Raw genomic sequence first — 18152 nt, forward strand, 5'->3', positions numbered from 1 at the left:
TAAAAGTATCATCGTGTTAGCCTCATGATATACAAATGCAAAAATGGTAACCTGGCTTAGAAACCTCGCAGTTAATAATTGTGGAAGTGCTTAATGAACACTAAGCTGCGAGGCGGCTCTGTCCCAGTGTGGGGATGTAATGCTAATAAGAAGAAGAAGAAGAAGAATATTGCTCAAAACCAAGACCACCAAAACCAAAAAGTAATTTTTGAATCTTCATGAAAAATGGCACTACATTCCTTTAAAGCTCTGTCCAGTTAGAATCCGGAATCATTTATTGTATTGCAGCGGCACGGAAAGTGACCGCTGCAAGAATTTTCTGTGGTATAAATTTCATGGTGTTTCGTGCAGCGAGTCAAAAATTATTCCAGATGGAAGCCGAGAGGAGAGAAAAAATTCTGCACACCCCCGTTGTCCGGATAACCCTGCTCATCGACGGTGGAACCTACATCAAAATGGATTTAGGACAGTGTGGAAGCTGATATATCTCCACTGGCAGCTTCCACACTGATATTCTTCCCTCCCCCTTGATACGGGAGTTTGGCAGAAGGAAGGTCGTGCGATATGTGCCATCACAAATATTGCCCTCCGCTCGCTTTCAAATCGACTTCTATAAAGGCATTCTTCATGCCTGCCGTATCCTAATGGAACTATCAATTCTATACTTTCACCTCTAATTCTATCATGAACATGTATGTCTGAGTTTGGAAGATGATATTAGCATTTCCATATAATTGTAAATCGTTTAACTTCACGTAGAAGTAATACACTCAAATCATTAATTAGATTCAATGCAATTTGCATCTAAGTTTCTTGGAACGCTTAAGTGACTAATCCATCGACACTGACTTGTAGATTCGGAATCGTTCGTTGGCTCATAACCTGGAAGATATGGGAAAGCTGCAGTTGCCAGCAGAAGAATCACTCATTTGTCTGCCAAAATAAATGAAGGTAGCTCTAGTACCTACCTATTGTGAGGAGGTTCTTCTATCTCCAACGGGTTATGGGCCCGCGGTGTCGTACACTACCTGCTGATATTACAACAGAAAATACGTTGCTCCAATAGGGCACTGCAAACCCAACAACTGTCTTAATCCCATAAATATTCAGAAGGATGCCAGATACAATTTTTATAAGTCTGTATCAATCTCAGCAAAATCGCTGTACTTGTCTGTATGGAGTTTAGAACGAACAGGAATTAGAAAATTATTCAAAAATTAAGCACTTTTGACAACGTACAATATCGAATTTTCAAAACAATCAAAAAGTCGGTGTAAGACTTAGTCGAGATAAGTACGACGGTTGCTGTTGAGGTTGAAATACGTATTTTGGAAGTTACTGCAAAGTTACAATCAAATGGTGGATTTAAATGGGATAATACTATCTCGTCTTATGACAAGTGAAGATATTCCTCTACAAAGCTCTGAATAATAATATGTATATAAATAATATAAATATAAATATAATAATAATAATAATAATATGTAATAATATGTACATCGCTACAATAGCATAAATTGATAATATATATGCAATTTTCTAACTGAAAATCCGTTGGGAAGTACAAAAGAGTTCTGTTCGGAGGAGAGGCATAGAAGGAGTAAATCCGTTTGGGAACCCAAAGAACGAAACGGACATCTTTTGGGTTTACAAACGGAGAACCTTTGGTCTTTCGAACTTTTTTGGGCTTGCGAAGGGAACTCTTTTTGTGCTTTTGAATGAAATCCTTTTCGCTTCCGAACGGAATTTTTCAGGCTTCGGAATCCCAAAAGGCCATCCCTTGTTCTGGAACAGAAAAAAATCCATTCAGAAGCCCAGATGTCTCCACTCCGAATTCCAAAAGTAGTAAGTCTAAAAGGAATCCGTTTGAAAGCAAAGCCCAAAAGAATTTCGTTCAGAAATACAATAGTATATAGTATACCTTCCAGAATCCCAAATAATTTTGTTCGAAAACCCAGGCCTTAACGGGGCTCTTTTTGGCTTTCGGAAGGAACTTTTCCGGGTTTTCGAAACGATTCCATTTGCGCTTCCTAACAAAATCCTTCAAGGGCTTCGGTAAGAAATCTCATAAGTGTTTTAATCGGAATCCTTTGTCCAGAAGCAGAAAAAGATTCCTTTCAGAAGCCCAGAATGCTCTAATCGAAAGCTCAAAAGTATTTCTTTCGAAAGTCCAAAAGGATCCCGTTCGGTAGGCCAAAAGTATTCCTTTCGGAATTCTAGAAAAAAATTGTTCAGATTCCCATTAGAATTTTGTTTGGAAGAGTTTCTTCAGGAAGCCCAGAGTGATGCCTTTCGAAAGACCAAATAAATTTCGTTCAGAAACTCGAAGGGATTCCGGAAGGATTTCGTTCGGATATCCTCATAATTCTGTACGGAAATCCGTACGAACGGATATCTTTTGGGCACCCTAATGGAATTCTTTTGGGTTTTCGAAGGGGATCATTTTGGACTTCCGAATGAATTAATTTTGGACTGCGAATAGAATTTCGTTTGGTTTCCGAAAGAAATCAAATAATCTTTCCGTTTGAAATTGTAAAAGAATTCTGTTTGGAACCCAAAAAGGATCCCGTTGTGAAGCTTAAAAGCACAGGCAAACAGACGTTACAGCTAGAACAATTTCCAGAAAAAAATATACGCCCAGTTTCTTTATCACCATCCCGTGTGCATGTTGCACGAAATGTTGTTTAGTACAACAATGTCAACAGATAGCGTTAGTGTGAGATGTTAAATCTAAAGATAAACGATAAAAAAATGTTTGACAGCTCGAAGTTTTCGAAAACTGAATATCTGTAAAAGTCTGTAACTTCAATCAAATGTTTGTATAATGTCTGTAATCTGTATGATATCTGTATGCAAGACCAAATAATCGGAGTTCTGCCAAACCTAACCAAGCGGCTTTTTGACTGACTCGTGATATTTTATTCACACAAGAAAACGATAAGCAATTCATACCAATTCATACGTACATTTGTTTTAGGATATCTTCAGCTCTAGTGTTAAGGGATATCCGATACGATTTGCGATCAATTAAATCTGCTAAACGAAAGCTTGGGCAAAAACAATGGTATTTTTTTGTTGGCACTGGATGCGATTTTGCAGAACCCCGATTCGAACCCCCTGTTCAAACCAATGCAAAATTTGCAAATTTTGTTTGATGCGCTAAAATCAATCAAGCCTACTTCGACCGACAGCGAACGGTAGGCATAAAGAATGTTTTAAGTCGATTTGAAAGCGAGCTGAGGGCAATATTTGTGATGGTATGAGACAGATTCGCTGAAAGAATGAGCACGTCGTCTTAAATATGTATGCTTTAGCTTGCAAAAGTCGAAGCTCGCATTACTTATTATAGATCCCCTCTATTCCACTCAATTCAACCTAAAATTCTCCACAACATTATCTTGTCCAGAACTACACAAGCTTCAATAGTTTTATTATTTGCATTACTTGAGATATTATTTCCAGGGAATCAATATTCGAGCAACGCCTAACAATATACTCTTTGTCATCAACAGAGTTTGTTACTGACAAACGCACCTAGCGACAAACCTTTATCAGAACCCGAACACAATATGACAAGAATCATTTGCCTTGCATGCTCTGATATCTCCGAAAATACGTTGCTAATTTTGTAATCATTGTTCGATTCTCGAATATTTCCATAAAAGCAGAAACTATGATAGCATAAAACCGAAATTTTCACTTGAAATAATGCAAAATAACGGGGTGAAAAGTTAGCAACAAGATTGTCTTCTTTTTTGTTGCTGACAAAATTTTTCGGATCTTTGTCATTATTATCTCCGACAAAAACAAAGCTTTGTCGTTGGTTCTCTTTTGTCGCTTGTTTCGCAGGCGCATTACAAAAAAATTGATTCCCTGATTATTTCAAAATATCTTCCAATATATACGTTGCCGTCTTTGCTTGCAAATAACCGTCTTCCCATTCTCATATGCAGTCTTCGAGAGTATAATCTTCCTTTTCGAATCGCGTCTGCCGACATCTCTATCGTTTTATTTTTATCACCATCTCCAACCGTGCGATAGATAGATGGATAGATTGATTGATTGTTTTATTTACATGATTTCTACCCTGTGTCTGCGCTCTGGGTATTTTATGAGCTCAATCGTAAATATGATGAGTCCATATTTTTAGCATCCAGAGCTCATAATGACAAGTCAAATAGAGGAAGACGGTCAAAGTATTGGAAGGCAGACAGCAGGTTGATACGAGTTCATCCGGGAGAGGCACTGATATGCACGTTAGGGACACTCCATTGTCAAGCCTCCAGCACGTTATCTACATCATCGCAATTATATTCATGCATGGCTATTCAGCACTTGATAAAAGAGCTTATTCTTAGCGAATTCGTGGTTAGTTCGGTTCCAACAGCTACAACCTTCTGTCCTCTAAGAGATTCAGTGTGCATAGCAGTTAGTGCAAAATGAGGGTAATTTTTGCAATTCTCTCAACACTTCTCGTAGTGTCCACGGCATCCAACGAAGTCTATCCAACCTACGACAATGATCACCAGCATCCTCGATCGAGCTCCATCACCAGTCGCCAGTCTACGTTCATCGATGCCGAAGAATTGACTTCAGAGTTCTGGCGTCAGAAGGCTCAGGAAACAATAAAGGCCAAGCTACAACAACAGTCAATCGTTTCCAGAGCAAAAAACGTTGTCTACCTTATTGGCGATGGAATGTCCTCGCAAACTACCGCAGCCACTAGGATGTATCTGGGTGATGAAAATGTCGTGCTCTCGTTTGAACAGTTCCCATACGTAGCCACTGCTAAAACCTACTGCGTAGATCGACAGGTGGCGGATTCAGCATGTTCGGTTACTGCGTTCCTCTCCGGAGTTAAAACCAACTACAGGATGATCAACGTGAGCCCTGCGGTGTCGGATAGCGATTGCGGGTACGATAGAGAGGAATCTGAATTCCTTGGATTGCTCAAGTGGGCACAGGATGCTGGTTTGGCGACTGGACTTGTGACTAACACCCGCATCACTCATGCCACCCCCGCCGGAGCGTACGCAAGTGTGTCGAGTCGTGACTGGGAAGATGACTCCTACGTAACGAGTGACGGGTGTGACGTGGCCGAATACCCGGACATTGCTCAACAGCTGATCCACGGTGAAGTCGGTAAAAAGTTCAATGTTATTCTTGGTGGTGGTCGCCGTCATTTTGTGCCATCCACCGAGTTGGATGACGAAAATGTGGCAGGATCCCGCGGGGATGGAAGAAACCTAATCAACGAGTGGAAAGAGGCTCATCCAAGCAACTCGGCGTACGTCTGGAACAAGCCCGGACTGCAGTCCATTGATGTCTCCACCACCGAGAACGTACTGGGCCTGTTCGAAAGTAGTAACTTGCTGTACAACATGGAAATTGACGATCAGCAGCTCGGCGATGTGAAGCCCAAGCTGACGGAAATGGTGGAAGTGGCCCTGAAACTGCTCACCAAGAGAACGGAAGGGTTCTTCCTTTTTGTAGAAAGTGGAAAAATTGATATGGCCCATCATGGGGATCAACCACGGTTGGCACTGGACGAGACGGCGGAGTTTTCGCGAGTGGTTGAGCTGGTGCGCAATATGACCTCGGAGGAGGACACACTGATCGTGGTGACGTCGGATCATGGACACACGATGACGTACAATGGATACCCGGTAAGTGAATGTTGTGCCAATAGAATGCCATATATATTGAAGTGAAAACTACTCTTTAATTGCTATTATTTGGAGGTTTTGAACGGAATGCAATCCTAATAATCAGGGTATTAAGGCTCGAACTTTATTCAACATTTTGAAACCAAATCGATTTGGAACTTCTGTGTAGTGAACAAAACGAAAAAGACATTTTTTTGACAAGATAAGATTATCGATGCATTTAAAAATATCAACTAAAAGGGATCTCTGAGTGAACTATAATTATGAATCGTAGAGTGGTGCTTTTAATTCGTGAGTGACAATTCATAGTTGTCAAGCAATCTGCTATATGAAATCAACCAGTGCATAATGTTTTCTGGCCCGATAATTCATGATCGAAAAAAATTTGGCCCTAAGAAATTGGTTTTAGGGGCTAAGTGACATCGGAGATGTGTTTTAGTATACCAGGATCCATATTTTGAATAAATTTGTTTTATGATGAATTCCCCTAAAAATGAGATTGTGAATTATGAAGATAATGTATTAGTGTTTTAGAGAAAGTGATAGGAAGAGTTGCACCGTAGAGTTTTTCCATATAAAATTTTGTTCTATCTGCTCTAGAAATCAAGATATGGGTCGTAATTTATAAACGACTTTTAAAATCAGGTATTTCGCGATAATATTGTCACTATCAGAGCTTACAGAAATCACTCTCATTACATAACGAGCAACAATGAAAGAGACGCAAAAACTCCAAATTATTACAAGCCATGAAAACAAGTTTATTAAGTGTGAAAAAAACAGAGTCGGATAGGCAGCCCCACATGGGTTCCTAGTACCGTTCGCTTTTTATGGTGAAAAATTTCAGTACCGGTAGTACCTGGAAAATACCAGTACTAGAATATTTTTTATTTATGTTCTAAATTATATCTGAATTTTACACCTGTGCAGTGTGCATTGGCTTTCTACCTTTAATTTGGAATGATGATATACATTAGATGTACATTCGATCATGTATTGGTAATACTGAGACTTTCCAGATCGGCCAGATCGAACTATGGGATCCAAAGTTAGAGCCAAAATACAAATTTCACGCAAAAATCGCACAAAAAAAGTCCCATTTTTACCTTTCTCGTATACTAAGTATACGTAAAGGTTATATGATCACTCCAAAAACAAACTTTTTATAGAAGGCCCGGAGTCTCATAGTGTTATATATGTCTGTGTGTTTGTCTGTGCGCACCCACCCAACAAAATGTAGCAAAAGTGTCACTCATTTTTCAGGGACTTATCCTTAATCGATTTGCTTGCATTCGACGCAGAATCCTTTCACATTGTTTCCTATTGAAAATTGGCCAGATGGGACTATGGGCTCAGAAGTTATGGCCAAAATACCATTTTTCATAAATCACCGTATTGTCAACCTGTTGCCTGAAAATAAGCTTGCTGTCGAGGGTCAAGCCAAGGTAGTCGGCCTCATTGGCCCATTCCACAGTCATGTCATTGAGGATGATTTGAAAGTCCCCAGGCGGAACAAATTTAGGGGATTTAGAGTGGGGGAAAATGTTGACCTGGGTCTTCGCCGCGTTGATACAGAACTTCCAGCTGGTGAGGTACTCTGTCAGGGCATCCAGGCTTCGTTGGAGTTGTGCCACAAGCGCTCTGATCACTCTACCGTTGAAGACGATGGATGTGTCATCTGCGAACAGAGACAGAATGCCGCCTTCTGGAGGTTCTGGCATGTCAGAGGTAAGCAGATTGAAAATCAGGGGCCCGAGGATACTGCCCTGGGAGACGCCTGCGACTATGTTGTGCGCATTGGAGCTCGCTTGAGACCCGGAATGTCCTTGCTGACATGTAATTGTTAATGATTTTCACCAGGTAGCTGGGAAGATTTTAGCGTTGTAGTTTGTACACCAGGCCATCATGCCATTCATTGTCAAATGCCTTCTCGACATCGAGTAAGGCCATGGCGGATGTTTTCGAGACAAACTTGTTCCGTCTGAGGACGTTGGTAACACGGGTCAGTTGATGTATAGTTGACCGACCGCGTCGGAAACCAAACTGTTCCTCGAGCAAGATGTTGAGATTTTCGGCAGACTCAAGTAATGATGATGAATAGCTTTTTCGAATAGCTTGAGAGCCTGAGAGAAGGCTGATTGGTCGATAACTTTTGGGGGAGGAAGGATCCTTCCCAGGCTTCCGGATGGGGATGACTTTCGCTGACTTCCAGGACGATGGGAAGTAGCTGAGCCGGAGACACTGATTAAAGATCAGCGAAAGGTGCTCAAAGAACGGAGCACTCATGTGTTTGAGCTCGAGATTCAGGATGCTGTCGAAGCCTGGGGCCTTCATGTTCTTCGACGATTTGATATAGGCCGTCAATTCGTCAGCTGCAGGGAATCAATTTTTCTGAAATGCGCTTGCGAAACAAGCGACAAAAGAGAACCAACGACAAAGCTTTGTTTTTGTCGGAGATAATAATGACAAAGATCCGAAAATTTTTGTCAGCAATAAAAAAGAAGACAATCTTGTTGTTATCTTTTCATCCCGTTATTTTGCATTATTTCTAGAGCAAATTTCGGTTCTATGCTATCATAGTTTCTGCTTTTATGGAAATATTCGAGAATTGAACAATGATTACAAAATTAGCATCGTATTCTCGGAAATATCAGAGCATGCAAGGCAAATGATTCTTGTCATATTGTGTTCGGGTTCTGATAAAGGTTTGTCGCTAGATGCGTTTGTCAGGAACAAACTCTGTTGACGACAAAGGGTATATTGTTAGGCGGTGCTCGAATATTGATTCCCTGGTCAGCTGAGATCTCCAACTCCTCCGAGAAGTCGTTGGGAATCAAATAGATGTTGTTAGCATGCTCGTTGACGGCTGCTTCGTGTGGACTGACGATGTTCTGCCCAAGATTGTGTGAGCTGATGAAGTGACGACCTATTTCAGCGATCTTCTCTGCAGGAGTTATCAAGCGATCCTTAGAGCCATTATTGTCTAGTGGGGTCAAAGGTGGAATGGGCCGAGGCTTGGATTTTAGTATTTTGGTCATGTTCCAAAACGGCTTAGCATAGTCTGGGAGAGTGCGGATCTTGTTAGAGAAATCGTTATTTTTGAGGTCCACCATTCTGGCCTTGATAATTTTTGTGATTCGATTGCAGCGTGCCTTAAGCTCAGGCAGTCCAGTACGCTGAAACTGCCTGCAAGTGACATTCCGCAATCGAATCAAATCTTTGGTGAGTGTATCGATGTTTAAGGAGTTGCTTACCTGCCGAGCCGTCGGGACATGCTGCTCTCTGGCCACCGAGATTGCCTCTTCGATGGCGCACAGCTGGCGGTCGATACTTTCCGGCGTCTCCGGACGCACCTCGTAATCGACGGTGTTCTCGACGCACTGCTGGAACCGCTGCCAGTTCACTCGATGGTAGTTTCGCCTTGTTAGCTCGTGCCGATTCATCGAGGAGCCCACTTCCGCCACCACCGGATAGTGGTCCGAGCTAAGCTCTTGGAAGACGACCGGCTGGGAGACGTGATTGTGCATGTTCGTGATATAGATGTCGAGCGTAGCATGGGCCCCGGACCGAGTCAACCGGGTAGGACTGTCAGGGCTCAGGATGGTGTAGTGACCCTCTAGCTCGTCGTTGCACCAGATGACTCCGTTCCGGTTTGAGACCGTGTTTCCCCACGATTGTTGCTTTGCGTTCAGGTCTCCGGCGATGATGAACTGCCCCTGCCGCCGAGTGAGCTTGACTATATCCCTTCGTAGCTCGGTCGACGTGCCATCGTCGACTTTGGCTTGTGGGACAGTAAGCCACGATAAGAGTGACCACTCCAGCGGAAGTGGTGACTTCCACTCCAACGGCTTCGATGAATTTGAGATTGAAGGCCGGTAGCAGGCGGCAGGCGATGCTGCTCAGCAAGGCGATTGCCACTCCTCCCTCTCTGAAGCTTGTTCGATCGAACCTCACCAGCCAAAAACCCGGAATTGTTGCACTTACCTCGGGCTTCAGGTGGGTTTTGGCGATGAAAGCCGCGTCAATCTCCTTCTCCTGAAGGAAATCGCTGAGCTCGATGATTTTGCTCTTAAGTGAGCAAGCGTTCCAATTGACCAGACCCACCCTAGCAGCCATTTTCAATGACGAACATGCCCAGGGTGAAGATCTGGTCGAAGCGAGTTTTGCAACCGCGTAGTCGCGTTGCCAGTTGGGTGAAAATCGGAACTAGCTGCTCCGATGTGTAGAGCGGTGGGTCGCCCTCTGCCGGAAAAGGCTCATTATCCTGACGACGGAATCCAGGTGGAGGAAGCGGGGGCCATTCGAAGGTGGATGGTGTTGGAGCTTGAACTGATGCTGCAGCAGCAGGCAGCCGTTTGTGTGGCTGCAAACGTGGAAGAATTGGTATCGCTCGTCGGGGAGCCGGGATGGCCGGAAAGTTCACCTCGTTGAGAGCAGGAACTCGGTTCTTTTTCGGCAGGGACCTGGGGGAGGTTTGACTGTATACTCCATGTTCCATACTTCTTCTTCTTCAATAACCCTACATTCCAACTGGTACTTGGCCTGCTTTTGAACTTAGTATTCTATTGGCATTTCCATTAATTGAAAGCTTTTCTATGCCCGGCATTGCATGAGTATGTTTCGAGTGTAGCAAGTGCAATGGATACAGTGCAGTTTCAAACCCGAAAGCATCCTGGACTGCACCAAGAATCGAACTCGACATCTCCAGATTGGCAATCCTACGTCTTTGGGCTGCTGGAGACCCCAAGTACCATACAAACAGGATTTGATTTTGCTCTGATCAATGTTAGAGATCTAAGCAAATAACCCCGAAATGCTAAACACTTCAACTAATACAAATAAAGACGGTGTTTCATTAGGTGCGTAAAAAGGCATTCGTAGATCTAAATCAGCAATAAATTATTTAAGGGAGCATGCTCTCCCATTCTTCTTGACTTTATCAAATTCCCTGGATATTATCTCAAAGCATGTTTAAATACATAAATATTATCAATATCAAACTTACCTTAACGGCCAAAATTAACGGCTTTTATCTAAACTTATACTGTAATTGAAAATCAAGAAAATATCGCCTAACTACCAAAACTCTATTTTTTATATTACTTTGTTGAAATAATATTTAAATCTCATTTCAATTCACTCTTTGATGATGATTTTGTTGTTAGCACCGATAAAATCATAACATCATAAAGGAAGCCTAATTTCTTCTCTTCCATTCTAATGATTTCACCTTCGCTTTCCTCATTGAATGACTCATTCTTATAAACTTCGTCTAGTTGCTTCATAATTTTCTCTGTTTTACGAGAGCATCTCACAATCAGCCAAATTAATTAGCAAAAACAAATTTTAGCGAGATTATACACTAACATTTATTATATTTTTATTTTTATTTCTATCGTCTAAGAACTTACTTGCAATAATTTTGTGATTATGAGTATATGTCATTGAGTATTTCGTTTTATATGCTCGATGATCATGGAGGAATCGTTTTACTTACTGAGCAGCACAAGAAATCGGTTAAGTTAAGCACAAGTAATCGGTTTAAGAGGATATTATAACAACGCTTGTAACGTTTTGTCGGGGGAATCATCAAAAGAAACATTACATTAGTCAACAGTGTTTTACTCCCTTCAACCATTTTCAGTGTACTTTACTTTAAATTCACAAAACTACGTATTCTCATGGGAATTTGGATTCTCTGTTCTGCCATGCCAAAAAAATCCGTCTGTCGCTACAAATGTATGTGCCAAATAAAATCCAACAAACCATATATGCATTCTGCAAGGCCTATTCTACAAAATTCAAACTTTATTCTCAAAGTGACGAGCCAAAACTCAGCTTTGCAAAGCAGAGAATCAAAATTTCTTTGAAAATACGTACTTTTGATAATTAAATTTTATTTTTCACAACAAATGAACGTGCCAAATGAAATCCAACAACCCAAATGCATTCTGCAAAGCCCATTCTACAAAATGCAAACTTTATTCTCAAAGTGTGGAGCCGAAATTCAACTTTGCACAGCAGAGATTCCAATTTTTTTTTAAATACGTACTTTTGTTAATTAAATTTCGTTTTTCATAACAAATGAAAGTGCCAAATAAAATCCAACAACCCACATGCATTCTACAAGACCCATTTAACTAACTTTATTCTAAAAGTGAGGAGCCGAAATTCAGCTTTGCAGAGCAGATAAACCAAATTTCTTTGAAAATACTGACTTTTGTGAATTAAAATCCGTTTATCTCAAAAACTGGACGTGTTACAGAAAATCTGGATACGTATCTGAAATCGGCGTAAAAAATCTATTGAGTGTGGTTGGTTAAAATGGTTTGAAAGGCGCGAAAAAAAGTTCATTTTTTTGGATAAGGTACACCGGGGCAAGTTGAAATGCGGGGTAAGTTGAAACGGAAGCGGTAATTCAGATAGGAAACGACTGAATGCTCTGATATTTTTTCTCAACAAACTACTCGCCTAAACGCTTCTTCTGACTGCCATTCCCGAAAGATTGCAGCTTTCAAAAGCAATCGCTGCCATTGTTTATTTTTCGCCCTTTGCAAAATACAAAACAACTATTTGACGTGTCAATGAAACAGGTCTAAAACGATGTTTGGAAGTGTTTTTTAATCAAATTTTCACGGTAGGTAATCATTCAATGTTGAATAAGCATAATGATTATGAAAAATCGATGAAAGACCCGTTTTATTTTTTGTATTTTGGTTGTTTGATATTGCTCTGCATGTTCAACTTATCGGGGCAAATAGAAATGCGTGGTGCGGGGCAAGTTGAAACAATGATTCAAAACGTCACCCTCGCAATTGAAAGTTTTTTTTTCAGAATTCAACATGGTCGGTCCGTAAATACATATATTCAAAAAACATAAATTTATAAAACATGCAAACTTCTGAACATAAATTTAATAAATTTCCGCCCATTCCGTCCTGAATGCAAACCTCCTACAATCTCCACTAGAATGAAAAGGGGTCATGTTTAAACTGCAGTTTTGAGATTCTTAATCTACTGAGCACTGACTCTCAGAAAAAGTACGTAGAGTACGTAAACATTTCGTTAACTCCACCTTTCACTTCCCCAGCTGCATTTTTCTCTAATCGAAGAGTTTATGAGAGATGTGTTGGCTGGTTAATTAATGTGCATTTATGAAGAAGCCACAGCCGAATTAATCAACTGCGCAATATACAAGTGAACCAAATAATGAAGCATCCTGAACAGTAATCCGAGTGGTCAGCAGTAGGAGGAAATCAATTTGATAAATTTTCAGCGTAGTGCGTTCTCCAAAATTTGGTCTCTGAAAATACGCTTGTGACTTTGTTGTACACTGCCCTTATTCGCAAAAGAGTCCCATGTCATTTTCGCCGACTTGAGTAATTTGCCGTTGAATTTATCAAACTTGTTTTACATGGAGAAATACAAAAAAATGTAATAAATTGAAAAAAAAATTGGTATCTTTCCAAAAAATTGACATAATATTCTTTATCCGTGTTAATTGTCCCACAATTGAATAGACCATACTTAAGTTTATTTTTTTGTGTAAAAGAGTACCTATCAAAATCTGGAATCTGATTTTTATGAGAGTAAATATCAAGATGAGACAACAAAAGTAGGATTTGTTTTCAAATTTCTAGAACAAAGCCTACTATTTTATCTTTTTTATTTATATAGTTCTAAAACTGGAATGAAAAGTTGCTATACCTAGATTTCTTAAACAGAAGACAATTTTAAGCCAACTACTGAAAGAAAATCAAAATCGTCAAAATCTTACAAGGGACTCTTATGCGAATCCTGGCAGTATTATAGCCACCTTTACAACCTCGTGCTTCTTGAGTCTCACTGAGTACATACATTTTTTTATTAATACGGCAAAATTAGCTTATATCTGAATGTAACGCAGTGTTTCAACTTGCCCCGATTCGCGGGGCAAGTTGAAACGATGCATATAAAAAAATAATTCAAATATACAAAATATTTATAAAAAAGTTTGTTAAGGTTGCTTATTTTTTATGTATAATCTTTAGCCCGAACTAGCAAACACCGCAAACGGATTCAAAATATATCGAAGGATGATTTTTTTACAGCACTTCGAATTTCCACTTTGAAAAAACCGTTTCAACTTGCCCCGGTGTACCTTACTTTTGTAAAACAAAAACAATTCACAATAATCGAACCTATTTGCAAAAAAATGGCTTTCGCGCTAATCCCCAAATTTGGAATTGCCAAATTTCAGTTTTGGTTTGCCAGGAGAAGTCGCGTGTTCGATCGGTAATAAAAATTCGATTATTGCACTCTACATCACATAAACCTTAACGGATTTCCTTATATTCAAAAGATCAGAATCAGACGTAGGTTACACTTATCACAATTAGCTCGCAAATTCTTCCACTTGCTTCTTCATTCAATTTTTCTTCGAATTCGCTGACTCGGGATAGTCGACGGCCCAGGCTTCAAAACTTCAACAACTACTGGTCACGCACAATAGACGGATAGAGCTAATCACTCCCCACACACCACATGCAGAAATTATTTTAATTTCTCTTCGGTTGGCTTAGATGTGATTACAATCACAAATGCCAAGCAGATTATCGCATGATGATCGCTGGCGGTGTTGAGTGATTGGGAATCGTCTCGCCTACTCGTTGCGTTGTTGCCCTCGAGATAGTTCTATTGCCTATTGCGACGGCCAGCTGATCCTCCGGGCTTGCATGGCTGCTGCTGGTGCCTGCTGAACGATGTTAGCCGTTCGACATGTGGAAACTCTTTGCGAGCTAGGCATAGGGCAGCTCTAAGAAGAATAACCTGAAGAGAGTGTACTGTGAGAAAATTTGTGATTTAAATATGGAATGCGTTGAGCTTGGGTAAATTATATTGCATTTCGTTTTGTTTTGAAAAATTTTGGTCTTTACCAATACCGTAATCGGTAGTGACAATGGGCCAAATGGAGGTGATGGAGGGTCGCTGTTGTTGTTAATTACAATGCAGGAATTATATCTGAGAGCAAGAAAACTAAATTATCAGAGGCTTCTCTGAACGATTTTGTTATCTGACCTCCAGGTTAACAGTGAGAGCGATAACCCAATCTCATCCCCTAGACCTTTTGTCAATCCTGATGGCAGTTTGTTAGTCTGACAGATACAGTAATAGTTGTTAATAGAGAAAAAATCCACGACATTTTTTAATTGATTGTCCCAATTGGGTACCGGTGTTGATGATGCATTTTAACTTCTTTTACACCACTGTGCAATTCCATTCCAAAGTCATAATCCTCATTGGCATATGAGCGAGAACGAAGCTGGGGATGATCGGGATGATCAGGGCAGCATAGGGGACGTACACTTATTACGTAAGCAATTTTTCTGGGTTTTTCGACCCACCTCCCTCCATGTAAGATTTTTACAAATGATTTTTTATTTGTGGCACGGAAGAAAACAACAGACCCCCTCCCCCAAAGATGCTTAAGTAATATGTGTACGGCCCCTTATCAGATTCTTATTTTTCCGGACTTGTATCAGGTTGTGATAAACTTGATGTTTTTATTATGATTGTTATGTTATGAGCTTGTCATGATTGAAAGAGGTTTATCTTCGTTTATAATCAATAAGGAGAAAATTCTGCAATGTTTGGAAAGATGTGAAACCAGAAAGCTAGCGAATGAAACTCCATATCACTAACCACTACTTTTTATCAAACTCGCAGAAACGTGGCAACGATATCCTCGGCATCGGTGGCTACAGCGACGAAGATGGCCTCCCCTACACGACTCTGAGCTACGCCAACGGCGAAGGCTACTACAACACCTACAAAGATGTGAACTACGCCGAAAGGCTGGACATCAGCAGCCTGGATCTCAGCGACTACCACACCAAGTATATGGCAACGGTTCCGCTGAGCTCGGAAGCGCACGGTGGAGAGGATGTAACCGTCTACGCCAGTGGTCCGATGGCCCATATCTTCCGGGGAACCGTGGAGCAGAATGTGCTACCGGAGCTGATTTCCTACGCGGCCAAAATCGGACAGTACAGGCAGACCGAAAACGGTGGTGAAGACGATGATGAGGATGATGATCCCGGAACCGGGTCGTCGCTGGCGGTGTATGTGAAGTTGATGGTTGCTTGCGGGGTTGTGGCTTTGTTGAATCGGCTGAAGTGGTAGGACGATAAAGCACTGTACTGATTAGGTAAGATGCGTTTTGCTGGGCAAAACAAGAGTCGATTTAAGAAATAAATATGGACATAGAGATTATGAACTTTGTCTAGTTGCCTGAATGAGAGAAAATTCCTTAAATTGATTCAAATTTTTGCTTCCTTCTAATACATGCTTTGCAAGATACATATTTGAACAATAATGGCGGTCACAAGAACAAAAACATAGAAGTGACTCATATGCAAGCTATTGATTCAAATTGTATTTACCAATGCATATGATAAAAGCGATTTTATGCCATTATTTATTATGGTACCATTGATTTCGTCAAGAACCTTGGCTTCTTGAATTGAATGCTAAATTTGTTATCTATCAAGTCCAGTGTATAGTCGGCTCTACTTGCGCGATAATCTACCGTTATAAAGATTAAATAATAATGAAAAAGGTACTTGATTGTTGGTCTCAGCATTCAGTATCGTTTGGTCTCCAGAAGGGATAGAATGGAGCTCAAAGTATTGGCAGTGCTATACCTTTTTGTGGCTGTGGATGCTCAAGTTCTTGTAGAGAAAACGGAGCATGTGCTAGAATGGGAGCACTATCACACAAGGAATCACCTGCAACAGAAGCTTAAGAAAAATGCATACACAGAAGAGGAGACACACTCCGAATTTTGGCTCGATAGTGCACAAAATAAGCTGAGAGACAAGCTGGCTCAGAAGAAATCCGTAACGAAAGCTAAAAACGTCATTTTCTTCATCGGCGACGGAATGTCCCCGCAGACTGTGGCTGCTACACGCGCATATCTGGGTAACGAAAACGAGTCCCTCTCTTTTGAAAAGTTTCCGCACCTTGGACAGGCCAAAACGTATTGCGTCAACCGGCAGGTACCTGATTCGGCTTGCACAGGAACGTCTTATCTCTCTGGAGTCAAGGTCAACTATGGAATGTTGAACGTGGTGGCGTCAATCGCCAGGTACACCTGCGATTATGAGAAGAACAACTCCACCGAACTTGATGGGCTGATGAAATGGGCTCAAGACGCTGGAAAGGCAACCGGAATTGTAACTAATACTCGTATAACCCATGCAACGCCGGCAGCTAGTTATGCGAAGAGCGCAACTAGGGGATGGGAGTACGATGCGGCAGTGGTTGACGACGGTTGTGACCCGGAGAAGTCGATTGATATCGCTAGGCAGATGGTGTACAATGAAGTGCCGAAGAATTTCAAAGTGATACTTGGCGGTGGAAGAAGAAACTTCCGTCCTACGGATGTCAGAGATGAGGAGGGGTCAAGTGGCTACAGGACTGACGGACGGGACTTGATCGACGAATGGTCGACTGTTCACGAAGACATGGGCACCGCAGCGTACGTTTGGAATCGAACAGGCTTGGTGGAATTGGACTTGAATAACACGGATTACCTACTGGGGCTATTTGAATCAAATCACATGAAGTACAATCTACGCGTTGAGGAGGAGGATGCTGCAAGTGTTGAACCAACTCTATCGGAGATGGTGGAGGCTGCCATAAAGATACTTCGGAAAAGTGAAAATGGTTACGTACTGTTTGTAGAAGGTGGTTTGATCGATTTAGCTCACCACGAAACTCGAGCTCGTTTGGCGCTAGATGAAACTGCCGAATATTCGAAAGCAGTGAATCTGGCCAGGGAGCTTACTGATGAGGGAGATACTTTGATTGTAGTCAGCTCGGATCATAGTCACACCATGACCTACAATGGATACACGGTATGTAGCACAAAAACTAATTTTACCAGAGATTGTCAGAAAATATCTCTTTATTTTTCTTATAGAAACGGGGTCAGGATGTTCTCGGTATCGCCGACATAAGCGAACGGGATGGTCTTCCATACACCACTCTCAGCTACGCTAATGGTCCCGGTTATACCGATACCTACACAGACGGAAACCCAGCAGAGCGGATTGACATCACCAACATCGATTACACCCAAATAAATCAACGTTACCTTGCAACGGCACCGTTAAGTTCGGAAGCTCATGGCGGCGAAGATGTAACCGTCTATGCCTCTGGACCCTTCGCACATATCTTCAACGGGAACTACGAACAAAATACACTTCCGCATCTGATAGCCTATGCAGTAAGCATCGGAGAATACTACGACGAACAAGTGGAGCCTCCAGTCGACGAAGACGGAGGCGCAACTTCACTATCGATCTGCTTGGCGCTACTTTTGGCTGCCGTGGTAGCAACGGTAGCTCGTTAACAGATAAGGCCTTAGTCCGAATACAATGATATACATATGTGATACTGAATTTCCCCTGTCGTCAATAAAACGTTAATTTAGATAATACTGAT

General features: G+C 41.3%; 3 protein-coding genes across 3 annotated transcripts in view; 2 read left to right on the forward strand and 1 right to left on the reverse strand.

Annotated features, from left to right (window-relative positions):
* LOC134226196 (GTP-binding protein Di-Ras2) overlaps positions 1-18152 on the reverse strand; it is a 406254-nt gene that overhangs the window by 157512 nt on the left and 230590 nt on the right. The window lies entirely within an intron of this gene.
* Positions 4393-15905, forward strand: LOC134223349 (alkaline phosphatase-like). The gene is made up of 2 exons (XM_062702496.1): positions 4393-5666; positions 15372-15905. Exons 1-2 carry the CDS (start codon positions 4440-4442, stop codon positions 15825-15827), a joined length of 1683 nt encoding a protein of 560 aa, XP_062558480.1. The 5' UTR covers positions 4393-4439; the 3' UTR covers positions 15828-15905.
* Positions 16286-18151, forward strand: LOC134223350 (membrane-bound alkaline phosphatase-like). Its single transcript, XM_062702497.1, has 2 exons — positions 16286-17563; positions 17629-18151. The coding sequence occupies exons 1-2, from the start codon at positions 16319-16321 to the stop codon at positions 18058-18060; spliced, it is 1677 nt and encodes a 558-aa protein (XP_062558481.1). The 5' UTR covers positions 16286-16318; the 3' UTR covers positions 18061-18151.

The sequence above is a fragment of the Armigeres subalbatus genome, chromosome 3, assembly GCF_024139115.2.
Source record: "Armigeres subalbatus isolate Guangzhou_Male chromosome 3, GZ_Asu_2, whole genome shotgun sequence".
NCBI lineage: Eukaryota > Metazoa > Arthropoda > Insecta > Diptera > Culicidae > Armigeres > Armigeres subalbatus.

Coding starts and splice junctions, on each gene's coding strand:
- LOC134223349 (XM_062702496.1), top strand. CDS start 4,440: ATGAGGGTAATTTTTGCAATTCTCTCAACACTTCTCGTAGTGTCCACG. Junction 5,667..15,371: donor TGACGTACAATGGATACCCG/GTAAGTGAATGT, acceptor TCAAACTCGCAG/AAACGTGGCAACGATATCCT.
- LOC134223350 (XM_062702497.1), top strand. CDS start 16,319: ATGGAGCTCAAAGTATTGGCAGTGCTATACCTTTTTGTGGCTGTGGAT. Junction 17,564..17,628: donor TGACCTACAATGGATACACG/GTATGTAGCACA, acceptor TTTTTCTTATAG/AAACGGGGTCAGGATGTTCT.